The 19,537-nt window shown below is 31.2% G+C and overlaps 1 protein-coding gene across 1 annotated transcript in view; it reads left to right on the forward strand.

Annotated features, from left to right (window-relative positions):
• Positions 1–19,537, forward strand: part of LOC137404738 (receptor-type tyrosine-protein phosphatase delta-like) — a 56,013-nt gene that overhangs the window by 4,706 nt on the left and 31,770 nt on the right. Inside the window, exons 3-14 of the mRNA XM_068090970.1 lie at positions 1,263–1,380; positions 3,231–3,421; positions 4,462–4,550; positions 6,407–6,605; positions 6,786–6,895; positions 7,053–7,212; positions 8,885–8,967; positions 9,971–10,154; positions 10,466–10,548; positions 11,539–11,710; positions 12,112–12,188; positions 13,421–13,634. Of these exons, the coding sequence (XP_067947071.1) occupies positions 1,263–1,380; positions 3,231–3,421; positions 4,462–4,550; positions 6,407–6,605; positions 6,786–6,895; positions 7,053–7,212; positions 8,885–8,967; positions 9,971–10,154; positions 10,466–10,548; positions 11,539–11,710; positions 12,112–12,188; positions 13,421–13,634 (1,680 nt within the window). The remainder of the gene's footprint in view (positions 1–1,262; positions 1,381–3,230; positions 3,422–4,461; positions 4,551–6,406; positions 6,606–6,785; positions 6,896–7,052; positions 7,213–8,884; positions 8,968–9,970; positions 10,155–10,465; positions 10,549–11,538; positions 11,711–12,111; positions 12,189–13,420; positions 13,635–19,537) is intronic.

Genomic DNA, 19,537 nt, shown 5'->3' on the forward strand with positions numbered 1-19,537 from the left:
TTAGATACTACCTATTGAACGTCTAAAGAAACCTCACATGGCGTGCAATTTTACTCTTAAAAGAGTGACTATGAAAACCATATGTGTAGTTTTTTGGAAGCATTTTCTCTGTTGCAGTTTACTATGCTTGATTACTTTGGTTAGTATGTAATAACTTGGTGTTAAAAGCTGAGCTAATTGTTCATATGTGTTTGAGGGCTTATCTGTTATTATTATTATTTCATTCAGAGAATTACTTCATTGTGATTGTTAAAAAGAAAAAAAGCTGCAGAGTAACGCATAAACGTTAGTTGATTCTTAAGTCAATGGGTTTTAAAACACATATGGGTTGTATTAAGTCTCGAGCTATTTTGTAGGGCTTACAGATACAAAAAAAGCTAGTGGTATTTTCAACAACAATAAATTTTTTTGTAATTTTTATTGCGAAGCTGCTCTGTAATGTTTGTTGATCAAGATGAGTATTTGTCTCATTAGGTTTAACATTTATAACACGCAGCTAGCATGACTTATGTTATGTGTTTAGTACACATGGCAAACACTTTCAAGAATTTCCAGTATGTGTTTAGAAATACAACAATGGAGAACCTAAAAAATCACATCTGGAGTGTAATTTTACTCTCGAAATGTGAGGTTCCTGTAATTTTTGAAAGCATATTTAAGGTGTTTCAAACATGTTAACAATTTTTTGTTGCAAGAATACGCAAGAAGAAAATTACTAGCAGCATTTTTATCAACAAAGATTAACTTTGCTTGTTTTTCTGCAATAATGCTTTGTTGTAATGTTTCTTGAGCAAACCGGCTGTTTTCTAGGTATATTCAACATTTGAAAATTGTGCATACCAGAAAAAAAAACGATAACGAAAAGCACCTGCATAAAAACTTATTTTGCAAACAAAAAATGTTAATTTGTTGTTTATAGCTGTTGGTAGTGTTTTTTTCAATACAGTTTATCTGTTTTTTTAATCAAAGCTTTGGAATGCTCGTGAACAATTTAAATGATCCGAAAAAACTATTCTAAACAGTTTAAACAAAGCTCCACAACAATTAACATTTACTGCTCTCCATTCAGGATTTTTTATACAATGCAAAAGTACCTAGATATTTTATAGACATAGAATTATTCTGTTCCAGTATTTGTTTTGCATCACTTCTAAAAAAATTAAGAAACTAACGCTACAGTGATTACGATAAGTACATTCAATAAAAAATTATAATTCAATATAACAGGGACTTTCTTGTTACATTTTATTTGTATTCTCTAGAAATTTCTCAGCTCAGTGGTGATATTGATGTTCAATTGAGTGAAGTAACCGCCAACTCAATAACCATTTCATTCCAACAGTGGAATCAGTCTATGATAGGAGGTCTTCCACCTACTGAGTAAGTATTACCTAATATCAATAGGCCTATAAAACATAAATTCAACTTTATTAAAGGTTTTATATGTTACACAAGCTGCATTACCTGTTTACAGAAACAGATTCACAAACAGCAAGAGGTTTATGGTCTTTCATACTGTAAAACAACTCCAAATATGCAGACTACTGAAATTGTTGCCTTAAGCAGACTAAGCATACACATATGCAGTCATACATGTTAATAATTTTTGGGGAGAATAATGGAAATCTGCAATGTGTTTTACAGCTAATTGCGTGTAAAATCTAGCAAATATTCTAAATTCAGGCGTCTAGATTTATGCATCCGTTGGAGTTGTCCTATTTTTGTACAGGGAACTGACAATGAAATGGACATTGCTAGACAAACTGAAGAGCTTCAAACTGGCAGTATTGAACAATTTTGCATCATTTAAGAAATTCTACACAATAGTTTGCATTTATTGAATGGAGACTTCTACATGCTCAAAGCACTAATTATGGCTCGACAGTTTTTTTGTCTGTAACCTGCATTTTGACATGGTATATACAAACATTGCGGCAGAAATGTGGTTGTGTTGACAAAATTTAAATGTATAACAGCACAGACAATATGATGTCAAGGCAAATACAGCATTAGTACCTCAAAATAATAATAAAACATCACCCCAGCATAATAGCCCTTTTATGAGATACAATGAGGAAAACGAATGCATGAAAATATATATATGCTGAAAATATTTTAGAAATTGCTGCATGTGGATAAAATTTAGGTATAGCAGAACATGAAAGCCATAGAATTACATAACAATAACATAATGTAGATTCAATGCAAGCATGACATAGCAATAACACAATGTTAATTCAACTCAACACTTGCGGATAGACAACGTTTTTGGTTTTTCTTTCGGGTGTATGAACAAACAGTTTTCAGCTTGTGCCTACTTTTGAGCAGGCTATGTACAGCTGACCATGGCTATAGCAGGGTGACAGTAAGTCGATATCAGCTGCTCTCTTTCTTTTCACCCTTGCCTAACGCAATGTTCGGAGTACCCGTGCAAGTTCTGTAGTAGTAAGTTACAGTACGTAAAGCTGAAAAAAATAGTAACTCAGCTGAGGAAGCCAAATGAACATGTTTACTATCACGAACAGTAGCAAACTCAACGTTTTCAAGTAGTGGAAGAGTGGCAATTCATAGACAATACTCCATTGAATAAGAAATACTTACCTTTTTGAAGTAGGAAATTTCTGACGCAAAAACAATTTGTCTAGGTGGCCAGGAAACACAAACGTTTACGTGACTTTTTTCATGTGCTGGCAGTAAATATTAATTTCATTAAATTTATTACTCATTAATTTATTAAATGAGTAGTAAATTTTATTTAATTTGGTTGATTTATTTACTACTCATACTACTTCAGTTCATTTCATACGACCGAATCAACAAAAGGAAAGACTGCTCTGTAAGGTAGACACACACACACCCCCACACACCCACCCACACACACACACGTTACAATATACAATGGCTGGTCTGCTATTGTTGTTGTTTAATGTACTTATAATTAACTGGTTATTTCTAATCGTTTAGGTAAAATTTCTCAAATAACTAAATTAAATACGTTTGTACAGTGTTACGCGACAAGTGCTTTGTGTTTCGCTATCAGAGATTCGTGCAGAATGAGACAAAAGTTTGTAAATAGACTCAAATTTTTGCTTTTAAAAATTCTGCTAAAAAAATTTAACCGTAAGTTAAAACTAACTATCGTAAATGTGGTAACAGTTTTGGAATTTTGTAAGTTAAAAGATTTAGTTATTTCAGTTGCTAAGCAATCATTGTTCCACTTTTTACTGCAGGTACAGAGTAGTATCAAGTGGTAATAACAGCACACAAACTGTTCAACATGATCCAGCTTCTCCAAGACTGACAGTAGAATTTACCAAACTGGAAACTGGAAACTTATACACTTTCACCATATCTTGTTTAGTACAAGGTGTCAAATGCCCTGGAGATTCGTATCCAGCTATTATATTTACAGAGTGTGATGGTAACACTATTATTGGTTATATCATCTATAAATATTATTTTTTGAAAATTATGTAGCAAAAAAGATCACCTTTAACCCATCTACAACTTTTTTCTTAGAACTCACTATTGACCTCCATCCATTACAAATAAATCTGTTGATAACCAAATGAGTATTTTTTAAACTTTCTAAATTTTTCATGAATAACTAATACATCTATGAAAATTGTTGAATCAACAAAGCAAATACCTTATTCTATACATAAAGTATCAAAGACTTCTGGAATGAAACAGAACTTCAAACTAAATGTTCATTTCATTACAAACTATTTGTGAGCATATTCTCATTTGGTTTTCGAAAACTTCGTCTAAAAAAAAATTTTTCAGTTTACAAAGTTTAAAAAAAACTTCAGCTGGGTTACTTTAGCAGTACTTTACGCAAAATAGAAAAAATAATTTTCTCACAATTTAGAAAACAATTTTTTTCACATTTTGCAATCAGTTTCTGCAATCAGAGTAGTGATTTAGAGTTTAGTATCTACAAGAAAATTAAATAATTGCTATTAGGCATGTTCTAAAAATTATAAAAAGAGTGTAAAAGTTGAGTTACGACTTTTGCTGTTATTGTTGATCTGTTGGAGTTTAGAATTTAGTGATTTAAATTACGAACTTTCGGACCATAAGACTAATAAAATTCTAACCGAGCTTTAATAAATTTAATATAGTTTTTGGTTTGGTGGCCTAAATGAACACTCAGTATGATAATTTGATACCATTTTCTTGCTTCAGAATAATAAACAAAGCGTTTCCACATAGCTAATGCGATCATAAACTGCATGTGGTCTCAATCATACATTTGTACTAAGGTTTGTTTTTAAATCTTGAATAATTGGTGTTTTGAAATGACAAAAAACTGTTAGATTCTGATGGTTTCTAGAACACTGCCAATGAGTCATTAGTAAAATTTTAGATATGTACATGTAAGTCTTACGTGATACTCAGCTTTCACATAATTTTCATTGAACTGAAGGTTAACTCATCCATTGCTTTCATGGTCTTCAGTTCCAGACCTGCCTGGTCCAATCACCTTTACATCTGAGAAATTCCAGCATGATGGCCGACAGAGATGGAAATACACTGCATCCTGGGAGGTGAGAAAGTGCCTAAAATGAAATTATTTTTAAGGTCAAACTAAATCATGGTTCTTATAAAGGTTGTTATCCAGAGTTAATCATGTTTTGTCAAGTCTGCTAAAGATTCTCTGATTCATCATTCACAAGTTATTTTGTAGGTGCTGCAATCAAGATGAAAGTCTGCTACAGAGAGACATTTTTATTTAAAATAGTTTTATAAACTACATTTATTTTACCACAATATAGCCTGTACAGTAAATGCTCATACAGCGTATAAAATTTGTTCCAAAAACATTCACATTATAATGATTTAAAGTTATACAAATAGCAAAGCGCATTTAAACTGCCTAAGTTCTTTCAAAATCATCTTAAGCTCACGCCTTCAGTCTCTTAAATAAATAAAAGCTAAACCTAACTATTCAATTTAAATTCTGCACAATAACTGGGCTATTTATTACTGCTTTTCATTGACAACTTTTCTTTTTTTCAGTCTCCATTTTCATTTGATTTAGAAATTATGATTACAGTAATGTTATGTCAAGTTAATTGTAGTGCACATTTTTGATGTCAATTTATATTGATTAGTTTTACTTTTTCTAAACAGCAATGTCAAAAAGAATAGAAAACATCGGAAAAATAAAAAAGTATTGCGCATGTCTCAAATAACGTAAAACAAAAATATATACTTACTACTGTAAGAATGGTGTTCATCCATCTTTTCGTGCCAGGTTCAGAGGTTAGGATGAAAGACTGATTTCACCAAAACTGCAGTTTGTGAATTTCAGATTGGTAGAACAACATTTTAACTCCTGCACCTGTTAATCATTGTTAAGCATTTCTGAATAATTACTCAGCTATGTACTTAGGCAGAGACACCTGATAATCTCTCATGGCATCATAAACTGCAAGGGTACTAGTACATACAATAGTGATGCCCTTATATATCGTTTTCTCTTCGATGTCTGATAAGAAAGAACTAGTATTTTTAAGGCAAAATGACTCTTTGATATTCCAAGAGAATTGGGAGCTAGCACCAACTTGATGTTTACATTATATGAAATTTTTTACTTAGTACGAAACAAAAGCATACACAATTTTTTATATAAAGTAGAATTTACAATGTATAGAATCGTTTACAAAATTATTTTTATTGCTAGAGTGCACAATTATAACTTCAAAAATAATTGTAAATATGTGCATGCATGTGACATTTTAGCTAGCTTAGCTATTCCAAATATTTTATTAGTAAATAATAAAATACGCTTCATGCATGACCATAAGTATGCATCATCTGCATTTTTTTAAAAACAATCTTCTTTTTTTTCATAACTTGATGATACTCATCAAAAAACCGCTTTGCAATTTTATTTTGAGACATTGTAATTCAACTCTTACATTTTCCCAGTTTGAGAAAACTTTTGTCGTTTTAAAATAATAAAACTAATGTAACATTTGTCCTATTTATTGAGTGGAGTATTAGAGCTCATGAACAAGTGTAAACCAAAGTGGTTTTCCTATATCATTTCCTTCATGAATCAGTGTGTTCACTGTCTTATCAAGTTGTGAATATTTGTGTTATTCGTGCAATTTTGTCGCTTTTTTAAAATCGCTTTTAAAAGGTTTTAGCATCATCTTTATGCGGTGTATATATTTTTGGTCAAACAGACGGTTTATAAAAAAAGACAATATACATAAAAGAGCCCATAGCTAACTAGTGTCAATAATGTGCTAGATCAGACACCTAACCATTTTTTTCATAAATAATGAATAATACATAATAACAGGTTTGCAGATACGCGTTTAGCAAAAACTAAATCAGCTTAGCTAATGTAAAAAAATCCGTAATTCCTATCAAGTTTTATTATAATTTCCAGGCATCTACAAATGTTAATTGTGGAGGAGTGCTGAAGTACAGGTACAAACTGAAGGAAAGAAACACATCTGATCAACAGGAAGAGACTACTACAGTTTTCTATATAGATGGAAGTGAAGAGTTTGAGTTTATGGTCAAAGCTGAGAACTCTCAGAAAAGTTCTGAGTTTAGACGCAAAACTGAGACATCAGGAGTCCTGAGTAAGTTTATACAGCACTAGAACTATGGATTCTACTGATGAAAGATGTAGGGTTACTAAAACTATCTCAAGTATTCTTTACATTAAAGATAGGTTTAAAATACAAAAAATATTTCTTAATTATAACTTTATATGCTTACATAAGTTAATATCATACACGTACATGCAAATGGTTCTGTAGATCCACAGTTCAAGTCTTATCAGCCAAGTTTAACAGTGGTAAATACCAGCTGTGTGAGTCTCACTTGGATTGAGCCACAGTATCCAGGTGGAAGTATTAATCTGTATCAGGTATCAGTTTATAAAGGTCGTATATTGTTTCTCAATTCAAAACAAAAAGAACATGTGTAGATATTATTCATCATTTACACTGGCAGTAACAAATGTGCGTGATTGTAATCAGACCTTGAGGTAATGCAATTTCTTGCGTTTGGTATTAATTATACAGTTCAGATGTGATAGTGGAAACTGGAGCAATGTTACAACTTCGAAATCTGTCAAAATATGTGAGTACCAACCATATACATCTACTCAGTGTGAGGTGAGAGCTTGGAACTCTGCTGGCTCAGGCACTTCAAATAGCATCTCAGCTACTACTCAGTGTGCAGGTATGCGTTAACTTCAGCTAGTTATCATTTTAAGTTTGTCCTCACTATTCCTTCAGTTATTGTTGCCTCTTTATTTGTACACAAGTTCGATTATTTAAAAAATATTCACATACAACTATTTTGAAATTTTTTGTCTCTCAGCTCAAGTTTACTGTAACTCAATGATTAGTAATATACAATGCACAATAGTATATCTAGTTTACTTTCCATTATGGCCGATATTCTACCTTTAAACAAATTATATACTGTATGTGTTTATGGCTGAATAAAATATAATGTTGTCATGTGGGCTTGTTATCAGATGGTTTCTGTATATCATTGCTACAACTAAGCTATGAAAATCAAAGTTACCCTAAAACCGATGCAGCCGTTAAACTATATGTGAACTATCGTTTAGCATGTATATTTTCATTAAAAATAGAACACTGCGTATCTAGTTGTTTTGGAACCCTTAATTGTCATCTATTTGGCTTTTGTCAACTAATTTTTCTATAACAACTTGTAGCTCTAAAAATATGGCTCTAACACAAACCTATTTTTGCATATAGCTCACAGCAATGGCTAAAAAGGTTTGTTTGCTCAGTTTTCTTGATTTTAAACTTTTTAAAATTTATTCAACAAACTGTAAAACTTATCCATTTATTTAAATTTAAAGGTTGACTTGCAATAAAATTCACATTGCAGTTATTTGGTATCAAAAGATTCACCATGTCTTACTCTGTTGAGTTGTAGGTGCCAATTATGTGGAAATGTGATTACAAGCTCTTAAAAGCACAAAAACAAACAGTTAATTGCAGCCACACGAGACCGCCGTAGTTTGGATTCTCTTTCCAAAACGGCTCAACTGTGACATAGTCGTGAGAGATGGTTTCTGTTTACACTTTCGTGCAACCTTATTCGTCAAAATATTTTCACAAATTTATTTCATGCATTCAATAAAATCATGTCTATTGTTCTTACGCGTCTGTTTTATCGTCATTGTAAATTCTGTCACTTTTAGCAGTGATATCTTATAACGTGCCGTAAAAATTCGTTTAATTTTTAGCCTTACCTCGAAAGAATACATATAACTGTCTGATAATCATGACGAGCCTGTTGGTCACCAGTGATAATCGAAAGGTGCTGCAAAAATTATTTGCGAAGTGTTGGGTCACGTAATCAGATTACTACTTGCCAATTAGACCAGGATGAAACAAAATTGTAAAGTAGCGAGCATCTATATTTGATATGAGGTCTTCGGTAAAACCTGAAGTGTTTGTCATCAACTATTGCTACGATAAGTTTTATATTGGTTTTTTTTATTGGCATTTCAAATCATGTGAGAACATACGTGACAAGACAATAACCAAATTTCATGGCTACGTCTTCGAAATAAAGAGATTCTAATCTACGGCAGCTTTTCGTTTTGAGCTTTTAAGAGTGTGTAATGAGAGCTTAATTTTAAACTTTATAAAATTAGTAAAACAAACTAGAAAACTTATCCATTTATTAAAATTTAAGAAATTGAGTTTGATGCACTGATGTTCGAGCTCATCTAAAAACTCCTGTTCGCAAGTTTTGTTGTTACGTTTTTTCTTTTATACATTTTAAAGCTTTAATTACTGTTTATGTAAAGCAACTAAGATGAATTTACCCCTTACACTGACTTTTTTAGAAAATTTATATTTTTTAGAACCTGTCTTCTCCAAACCACCTACTTTCGAAGAGGGATATGATGGGGCAAAGCGCAGAAGACAAGTCATTGTTACAGTTGAGGTGATTATAATTTAATTGTTCATGTGAAAGAAACAAGCATCTGACATGATTATTTACGTTTTATCACAAAGTCCAATAGTATGACATGTTTGACAACATTTTTTGCATTATCAGACACTTCAAACTTACTTGAGTCAATCAAACTCTACCAAACTGTTAGCTTTAAAAACTAGCAATGGTCAAAGTAACAATCAGTTTTATACGGTTAAAAAAGAGTACTACTGAAGTGAATATTTATATCATGTATGATTGTTAGGCAGGTCATGGCTAAACACTATAAAGTATAACGTACCTCAATAAAACACTAGTAGCACAACCAGTTTAGTCACAAATAAGATAATTCCTTTTTACAGCATGAATATTATTGCAGGAATACTAGGCAGTGATATTTTTTATATATCAAATATCAACCAATTTTTTTAATACAATTCATTCATATCATAACCTAATAGTTTTTACATACATTTCTATATGACTCAAATCTAAAGCTAGTATTTTTTACTGCATTTACATGTATGTGCTTGTTAAAAATTTCAAGTTATATTTGCTTTAATGTATTCATTTATACGTTAATTATCATTAAAAGTGCACAGGGAGCTTCTTGACTGTTTGCTGTGCTAGACTAGACTAATTTATTTCACTGAAAGATTTTGTCACAAACAAGTCAGCAATGAATCAGACGACACACAATAAGATAAACAATATTATAGATTGCCACACTGAAAGCATAACAAGGAAACATTTCTGCACTAGCTTGTAAAAACTGTTGATTCACATAATGTGTTGCATCAGCTGACATACAGGTGTGATGATCATGAATAATCAGAGAATACAAACATTGGTACATTACATTTGCAAAATATACTTCTTAGTCAAAAAGACTCAATGCTAGCTCAAAACCTATATCTATTAAAAATTATAATTTTGTTGAGAATTTCGTTTTATAAAAATATACAATATAATTACCGATGTTCACTTTATAACACTTTTTACCCACTTTTAGGAAGTTGCACCACAGTGCGCTTCTCTCAACCCTCTGGAGTATAAACTTACAGGTAGAGGTTATTCGACTAACATGATTATAAGAGACCTGAATGCTCTTACGCTCTACAACATTACCATCAGGGCCAGTAACAATGAAGGTCTCAGAAGTACAAAGTACATCACAGTTAAAACTGGAGAACTTGGTAAGCTCTTTGTTTAACATTGAACATTAGAATAGTTATATTTGGAATGCTGGAACTATCAACCAATTCATGTCCTTTTGCTGACGATTTTCAATGGAATAAGTCCCTTGGTTATGCGAAATTGGTAATGTTTTAGGAAATTAAGGTAGTGTTCAGGATTTATTGTGACTTTCTCTAGCACGAGAACAGCTACTAATTCAATTTAATTCAGTAGCTAACATATAAGGTTATTTGACAACAGCAATGCCAACAGTTCATATTTTGCAATGAAACTTATGTTAAAGAACCCTGGAGTAAACCAAATCTTACAGATAGTTACTCTGCAAATAAGAGCTGTGTTGTTGCTGAATGGGAGGAGCCTGTTCAACCTAATGGAGTCATCATTATGTATGAGGTAATCTTTTTTTTTCTTATTTGTATATGAACAAGTACGTATATGAATGAAACATAATTCAGAATTAATATGCATAAAATAATTAAACCAAATTTTTCAGTTTAATTATATAATAAAACATAACTATTCTGTTTAATTACAATAAACGTAAGAATTATTTTAAAATGTTGTATGTTTATAGGTGGTTTCTGATTAACTGACTTTTAGGTGTTTATATATTTTGAAAATTAATTATAGTAAAGATGCCTATAGCAATAGTATAATATAGCATCTCTAACAACTCTACTGCTTTTATTATTATGTAGGGTGTAAACATTACTAATATTAATTGTCAAGTTACAAACAAACATTATTAATTATAAAATAATAACTCCCAATTATTACATAAAAATCACTGAAAGTTTATTGACCAACACTTAATAAAAGTTTTATAACTTTAATACATCTGACAGAATAGTCATTGCTAAAGAAAAATTCTGAAAAAAATCAAGTTTTGGGAAAGTGAAACTACACTCATGATGGAATGTAAATACATTTTCCATTGACCCAATGCATGCAAATATTCATTTCCTTTTGTTTACATACAGATACAATAATTAATAATTAATTCAGGTAATTAATAAACTATGCTAATCAGAAAGGATATGTACAAAGCCTGGTAATGTCGAACCATGCGTCTCTTGGGCATATGCAAACGTTTTTTCGAGCTGTACTACGCAGCTGGTAGTTGTGAAAGAGTTTATACATAAAACTATAATAGGTTCGAGTGACAAAAAAAGAAAACAGTTACAATTCATGTTATATTGAAATATTGCCTCAATAACCTTTCTAAAGATTAGTAGTTACAGTAAGTTAAATAAAATTTACTCAAACACTGAAGTTTTATTTGCTTTCTGTTAGATTTTATTACATATTTAGCGGCTAAACTTGATGACAACTCATCAGTAACCATGTAATAATTGAAATGTTCTATTGATATTTGTTCAATAGTACCAATGCGTTAGAGAAGAGAAAGAATACCCACAATGGACATCTACAACAGAGCAAGTATTGGAGGATTGTGGATATGAACCGGGAAGCATAGTAAAATGCAAAGTACGAGCTTGGACTGCTATTGGAACTGGTCCTGCATATGAATTCTTTGTAAACATCAAATGTGACAGTACGTACCGAGTTGAAATATTATATACATGCAGACTTAAGCAAAGTTACTTGAGAAAATAATATTTACAAAGCACAATTTGCCTGAATTTCTCGAACTTTAGTTTTGCATTGCAGAAGCTGAATGGCTTTTAAAAATATTTGTAGTCCAGCAATGAAAAATTTTATTATGAACATTATTTATTTGCAAAAACTTGCAACCAAAGGACTTGCTGCAAGAAATTGCATTCTAATGTGCTACTTATGCAGTGATTTAATTGAGATAGTAATAATCTTCAAATAAAATCCTCATTGCATAATTTTGATAATAACTCGTTTAGTCAAGTGTCCTGCATATAGACGTATAAGTTTATAAATGTTTTTTGTATGATATGACTATCATCACGATTATTGTTTTGACAGATCCATCTACACCTTCTTTTCTTCTGAACTCGACAAAGGTTTCATCAGAGGAAACTACTATTATCATTTCTTTGGAAGTAAGTGATTATGAACCTGTTCATACAAAGCATGTTAATTGATAGAAGTCACTTCTTTAATTTAAACTGATTTCACTTATCAATTATGGATAAAATTGACAAGCCTTCATCGCTATTAAAACAATCAGAAAAAAATACATATAAAACCACATCACTAGTTGTTATCATTGCTACAGTTGATAATGACTATTGCATTCATGTTACAGCAATACATATCTTTATTATGTCGGTTTTTCTGCAACTATAGATGCCATAATCACAATTCTGCTTGGCTTGAGCATTTTAATGCCAATCAAGTCTGGTCGATTTCAATCCTGGAGCATCTGGGCAATCATATGCTCTCAAATGATTAAAATTAATTGCAAAGGAAAGAAAAAAATCAACACCTTCTGATAGATTTTTCTGCACAAGCTCATATTTTAGTAACCTAAACACAATATATTATTAATTTACTTTAGCAGTTTATTACTTCAACAAACAATAAAGTGTGTAACTAGGAGAGTAGTTTTTTCTGCAGATTTAGCCACAAATTACTTTTATCATCAAAACAACTAGAAATTATTTCAATATGAAGTTTAAAAATGAATGGCGATGTTTATTTACATGTAAATAAACATCGGTTGTCTGTTTTTTCCAATTAATCAGTTTTATTTTCTGTTTTATGAACATCATATATTTTTTTCAATGCTTTAAAATTCATGATGTTTCTCAAAGGTGTTATTGATTGTGAAATAAGGCGCAAAAAGCTTTGAATATTTTATATGCCTCAACTCATCTCTCTAATCTTAATGTTAGATGTAACAGTTTTTTTAACTGAACTTTTAGCTCAAACACAATTGTTCAAAAAGTGAGTAAATCCTCTATTTAAAATTAGAGCTAGAATATCATTTGCCAAATAATTCGAGCATCTTCAAAATGATCTAAAATTGAGTGCTGGCATTTATATGTTTTTGTATACTATTTACGTACTTAGAGCTGTAGTCCTTTCGAGCATTCTCAGTCTTATATAGTCAGTGACAGAATAAACAGATCCTCTCATTTTGAAGTATTAACAAACTACATGGTATGTATAACTCTTTATTCACCTCATTACACAATATCATTAGTTACGCTACACCATTTAGGCTAGATAATAATTTATACATAATTCCAAGAGTTGTGCTACATAAGAGTTATGATACACAAGAGTTATGATACTAGATAATAAGTTATACGGAACTTTAATATTTCAGGAGTCAATGCACAAATGCAGGTCAATTGAGAACTATACAATCCTTATTCATGATCCTGAAGGGCAAATGCTATACTCAGATACAAATGCTACGGCTGGTTACATCACTGTTGAAGGAGCACTTCCATTTACTAGATACTCTGTGCTCATAGAGACAATCAATGATGCTGATTTAAGAAGTCAGACAAAGATGTACTTGACTACAGCTGAGACTAGTGAGTTATACTTTCTAAAATATACAAGTCACATTCTTACTAGCACATACTGTCTAACCAGGTACAATTGTCAGCATACACATTTGATATTGGTCCGCTGAACTCTGGATAACTGTATATCAACTGCCGCAATAGGCTAATACGGTATTCAATTATGTTAAGGGTACACAGATTTCAATCCTTTTTGAGGTTAGTTAATTAGATTTTGTGGTTAGTGACAATTGAAATATTGAAATTCTTATATATTTTAATGGTTCACATTGTGATAATTTTCTCACTAAAATCTGAAGCAATAGAATCAATTTGTAGAAACCATAGTTACCAAGTTGTGTAATTAAAAGCTATAAGACAAGATAGTACGCAATGATTTTATATAAGTGTAAATCTCAATTTTCCATAAAAACATACACAAAACTAAAACTTTATAAAATTAGACTTCAACAAACTGCAAAAAATGTTGAACATGTGTAAGCAAAATCTTATAAATTCTTCAGAAACTGGTGCATCTCTGCAACAACTAAATGGTGGCAACAGATCTGTTGAAACTTATCTTAATCGATACTTGTAAAATAACTATTTCAATTGATGATTATAGAGTGATTCTATAAAGACACTCATTCTGTTGGTACTATCGTAACTCTAACTACAAACACCCAACTTTTTGTTTAATTTATAGGTATAACACTACCTGGAAGTAAACCTAATTGTTTCCACATACCATACACTGATTTTGTGCTAGTAATAACTAATAAGCTTAGCAAATACTTTTAGAAAGTTAATCATTGCAACGGATCATTTCATTGAACAAATAATTAACATTTTCTAAATTAATAAATTAATTTTAATTCTTTGAGGTTTCTCACAAAACTTTGTGCTTTGTCTGCCCAAATTACTACCTCAGCGTAAGCAGAAATCCGCCTTGGAAAACACATAATATTATAGCATAACCCAGTATCAAATCTACATGAGTATTTTTTGCATAATAAACTTGTTATGTTGCAGCCCAAACTTGTATGAGTGATATACGACATTTTAGAAGTTCCTCTTTGTAATTTGCTTTAAATTTCCAATCTTCGGATGATCCAACAGGGAATCAACACATTTTACATAAGGAGTGTTTATATGTTACAACATATTTGATAGACTTAAATGAATTTAAACTTTGTGCTGTCTGCCCAAATTACTACCTCAGCGTAAGCAGAAATCCGCCTTGGAAAGCACATAATATTATAGCATAACCCAGTATCAAATCTACATGAGTATTTCTTGCATAATAAATTCGTTATGTTGCAGCCCAAACTTGTATGAGTGATATAGAACTCTTTAGAAGTTCCTGTTTGTAATTTGCTTTAAATTTCCAATCTTTGAATGATCCAACGGGGAATCAACACATTTTACATAAGAAGTGTTTATATGTTACAACATATATGATAGACTTAAATGAATTTAGACTTGGTTTGTTGTAAACATTGTTGTGTGTGCATGCATAAAATTAATAGCTAGTCAAATGACCAATGCCATAGCATATATATATATATATATATATATATATATATATATATATATATATATATATATATATATATATATATATATATATATATATATATATATATATATATATATAAGTAAGTAATAATATAGTAAGTAAGTAAGTAAGTAATATATATATAAATAAGCAAAACTCTGCTCACAGGTATCAACAAAAAAGTGACAAGAGAAACTAGTGTAAAATTATGGCGAAGTACGGGTGATGTACTGAATTGGTTTAGAGAAATAAAGGAAAAGCAACAGCAAGCATTTATTACTTTTGACGTTTGTGAATTTTACCCTTCAATAACAGAGGCACTATTAAAAAAAGCATTAGATTTTGCAAGCAACATAACAAATATCACAGAAGACGAAAAGACAATCATACTACATGCAAAAAGATCGCTTGTATTTCACAACGACACGACCTGGTCAAAGAAGAACTCTAATAAATTGTTTGACGTGACTATGGGTAGCTACGACGGAGCGGAGACTTGTGAATTAGTAGGGACTTACTTACTGACCCAAATACCCAAAGAATTGACTTGCAGCATTGGACTATACAGAGACGACGGACTTGCGGTTTGCAAGGGTACACCACAAGCTATAGAGAGAACAAAGAAACTAATATGCAACATATTTAATAAGAACAACTTGAAAATTACTATTGAGGCGAACAAACGATCAGTGAATTTTCTTGACATAACTTTAAATCTACAAGATAGGAGCTTCAAGCCTTTCCAAAAACCAGGCAACACAATACTATATGTACACAAACAAAGCAACCATCCACCTTCCATATTGAAAAACTTACCAGACAACATAAACAAACGATTAAACGCACTTTCATCAGATGAACAACAATTTAACAGCACAGTGCAACCATACCAAGAAGCTCTCCACAAAAGTGGATACAACAGCAAACTGCAATATGAAACCAACATGAAAAAACCTAAAAAACGTAACAGACAAAGAAAAATTACATGGTACAACCCACCATTCAGCGCCAATGTTGCAACCAATATTGGACAAAAATTCTTCAGCATAGTTACAACATGTTTCCCAAAGAAACACCCACTCCAGGCAATATTTAATAGACAAACCTTAAAACTGAGCTACTCAGCAATGCCAAACATGAAAACAATCATTGATGGGAGCAACAAAACCCTTAATAAAACCAGTACACTACAAAAAGAAGACAATGAAAAAAGTTGCAATTGCAGACAAAAGAACAACTGCCCTTTGGAAGGAAAATGCAGAGCCAAAAATGTGATATATCAAGCAACAGTAAGCAACAATACAAACAACCACATAGCGACCTACATAGGACTTTGCTCAACCGAATTTAAAACTAGATACAGCAACCATAAAGCCTCATTTAACCACAAAAACAAACAACACCACACAGAATTGAGCAAACACATTTGGAAGTTGAAAGAAAACAACTCAACATACAACATAACATGGAAAATATTAGCTCAAGCACAACCATATACAAACAAAACAAAACGATGCAAATTATGTTTACTTGAAAAATACTTCATGATATGCAAACCACACTTAGGCACATTAAATAAAAGAAATGAATTGACTTCTAATTGCAGACATGCTCGGAGTTATCTTCTCGGTTACACTTAGCACTAAATTACATGATTAACACAGCGAGCCCATTTCTGATATTTTGGCACATTCGGTAAAGCTTTTCATTTTAGTACAATTGCGTCTGAGGAGTGCTTCGCACGAAACAAATTTGTAACGCAAATACTAAAAGTTTACTTTTTTCGCAATAATTTTTCAAATATTTCATACTCCACTAGTAATCTTTTGGGTTTTTAGTGTAGAGTTCTCTTTTTATATGCTTTTGCACTTGCTTTTAGTTAATATATATATATATATATATATATATATATATATATATATATATACCCATATTTCCGAGTTAGGAGTTGAATAAATATATACCAGTTAGGAGGTTGCGGAATATAAGGGATTAGGAGTTAACGCAAATATATATGGGTAAGCCTCCTATATGGTCTAATTTATCTACATTGTAGATATATATATATATTTATTCACCTCCTAATTATTATATATTTTTATGAAAATTTTAGGAGAATATGGTATCATACAATATATATTCATCGCCTTATCATACTTTGTATATATGCATACTAGAAAAACTGTCAAAACTTGGAGAATGTCTAGATGGTTGTTGTAAATTACATATCAATTTGAAGGTAAAATAGTTCATACCTCAATGAGTAAGCAAAAATAATGATTATCAGTTAGCAGATTGCTACAAATTACACATAAATTAGAATGTTACCATTGTAACTTATGTAATAGTTACAATGGAAACATTACATAGCTTGGCATAGCTTACATACCCTTTAGTAAGATGCCGTAACTTATATCATTTAGGAGTTTGCTATAACTTGTTTCTTTTGGAAGCTGCTCTGATTTACATATAATAAAGTATGTTGCTATAACTTATAGATCATTTGAGAAATTGATATAATTTGAATTTCACATAGTTGGTAGCAATTATCTATATATCAGTTAGGAGGCTGCTATGGATTATATATTAATTAGGAGGCAGCTGATATTTATATATCATTTAGGAGGTTGCTATAACTTACATATCATTGCAGAGGCTGCTATGAGTTACATATAATTTAGGATGTTGCTATCACTTATAGATCACCTAAGACCTTGCTATAATTTGAATTTTCCATAGTTGATAGCTATTATTTATATATCAGTTAGGAGGCTGCTATGGATTATATATTAATTAGGAGGCTGCTGATATTTATATATCATTTAGGAGGTTGCTATAACTTACATATCATTGCAGAGGCTGCTATAAGTTACATATAATTTAGGATGTTGCTATCACTTATAGATCACCTAAGACCTTGCTATATTTTGAATTTTCTATAGTTGATAGCTATTATTTATATATCAGTTAGGAGGCTGCTATGGATTATATATTAATTAGGAGGCTGCTGATATTTATATATCATTCAGGAGGTTGCTATAACTTACATATCATTGCAGAGGCTGCGATGAGTTACATATAATTTAGGATGATGCTATCACTTATAGATCACCTAAAACCTTGCTATATTTTGAATTTTCCACAGTTGATAGCTATTATTTATATATCAGTTAGGAGGGTGCAATGGATTATATATTAATTAGGAGGCTGCTGATATTTATATATCATTTAGGAGGTTGCTATAACTTACATATCATTGCAGAGGCTGCTATGAGTTTCATATAATTTAGGATGATGCTATCACTTATAGATCACCTAAGACCTTGCTATATTTTGAATTTTCCATCGTTGATAGCTATTATTTCTATATCAGTTAGGAGACTGCTATGAATTATATATTTATTAGGAGGCAGCTGATATTTATATATTGTTTAGGAGGTTGCTAGAACTTACATATCATTGCAGATGATGCTATGAGTTACATATAATTTAGGATGTTGCTATCACTTATAGATCACCTAAGACCTTGCTATAATTTGAATTTTCCATAGTTGATAGCAATTATTTATATATCAGTTAGTAGGCTGCTATGAATTATATATTAATTAGGAGGCTGCTGCTATTTATATATCATTCAGGAGGTTGCTATAACTTACATATTATTGCAGAGGTTGCTATGGGTTACATAGAATTTAGGATGTTGCTATGACTTATAGATCACCTAAGACCTTGCTATAATTTGAATTTTCCATAGTTGATAGCAGTTATTTATATATCAGTTAGTAGGCTGCTATGAATTATATATTAATTAGGAGGCTGCTGCTATTTATATATCATTTAGGAGGTTGCTATAACTTACATATCATTGCAGAGGCTGGTATGAGTTACATATGATTTAGGATGATGCTGTCACTTATAGATCACCTAAGACCTTGCTATAATTTGAATTTTCCATAGTTGATAGCTATTATTTATATATCAGTTAGGAGGCTGCTATGGATTATATATTAATTAGGAGGCTGCTGATATTTATATATCATTTAGGAGGTTGCTATATCTTACATATCATTGCAGAGGTTGCTATGAGTTACATAGAATTTAGGATGTTGCTATGACTTATAGATCACATAAGAGTTTACTACAATTTGAATTTCATATTGTTGGTAGCTACTATTTATATATCAGTTAGGAGGCTGCAATGAATTATATATTACTTAGAAAGCTGGTGCTATTTGTATATCATTTAAGAGGTTGCTATAATTCACATATCATTGCAGAGGTGCCATGTGTTACACATAATTTGGGATGTTGCTATCACTTATAGATCAACTAAGAGTCTGCTATAATTTGAATTTCATATAGTTGGTAGCTACAG

Source organism: Watersipora subatra, chromosome 9, assembly GCF_963576615.1.
Source record: "Watersipora subatra chromosome 9, tzWatSuba1.1, whole genome shotgun sequence".
NCBI classification, from domain to species: Eukaryota; Metazoa; Bryozoa; class Gymnolaemata; order Cheilostomatida; family Watersiporidae; genus Watersipora; species Watersipora subatra.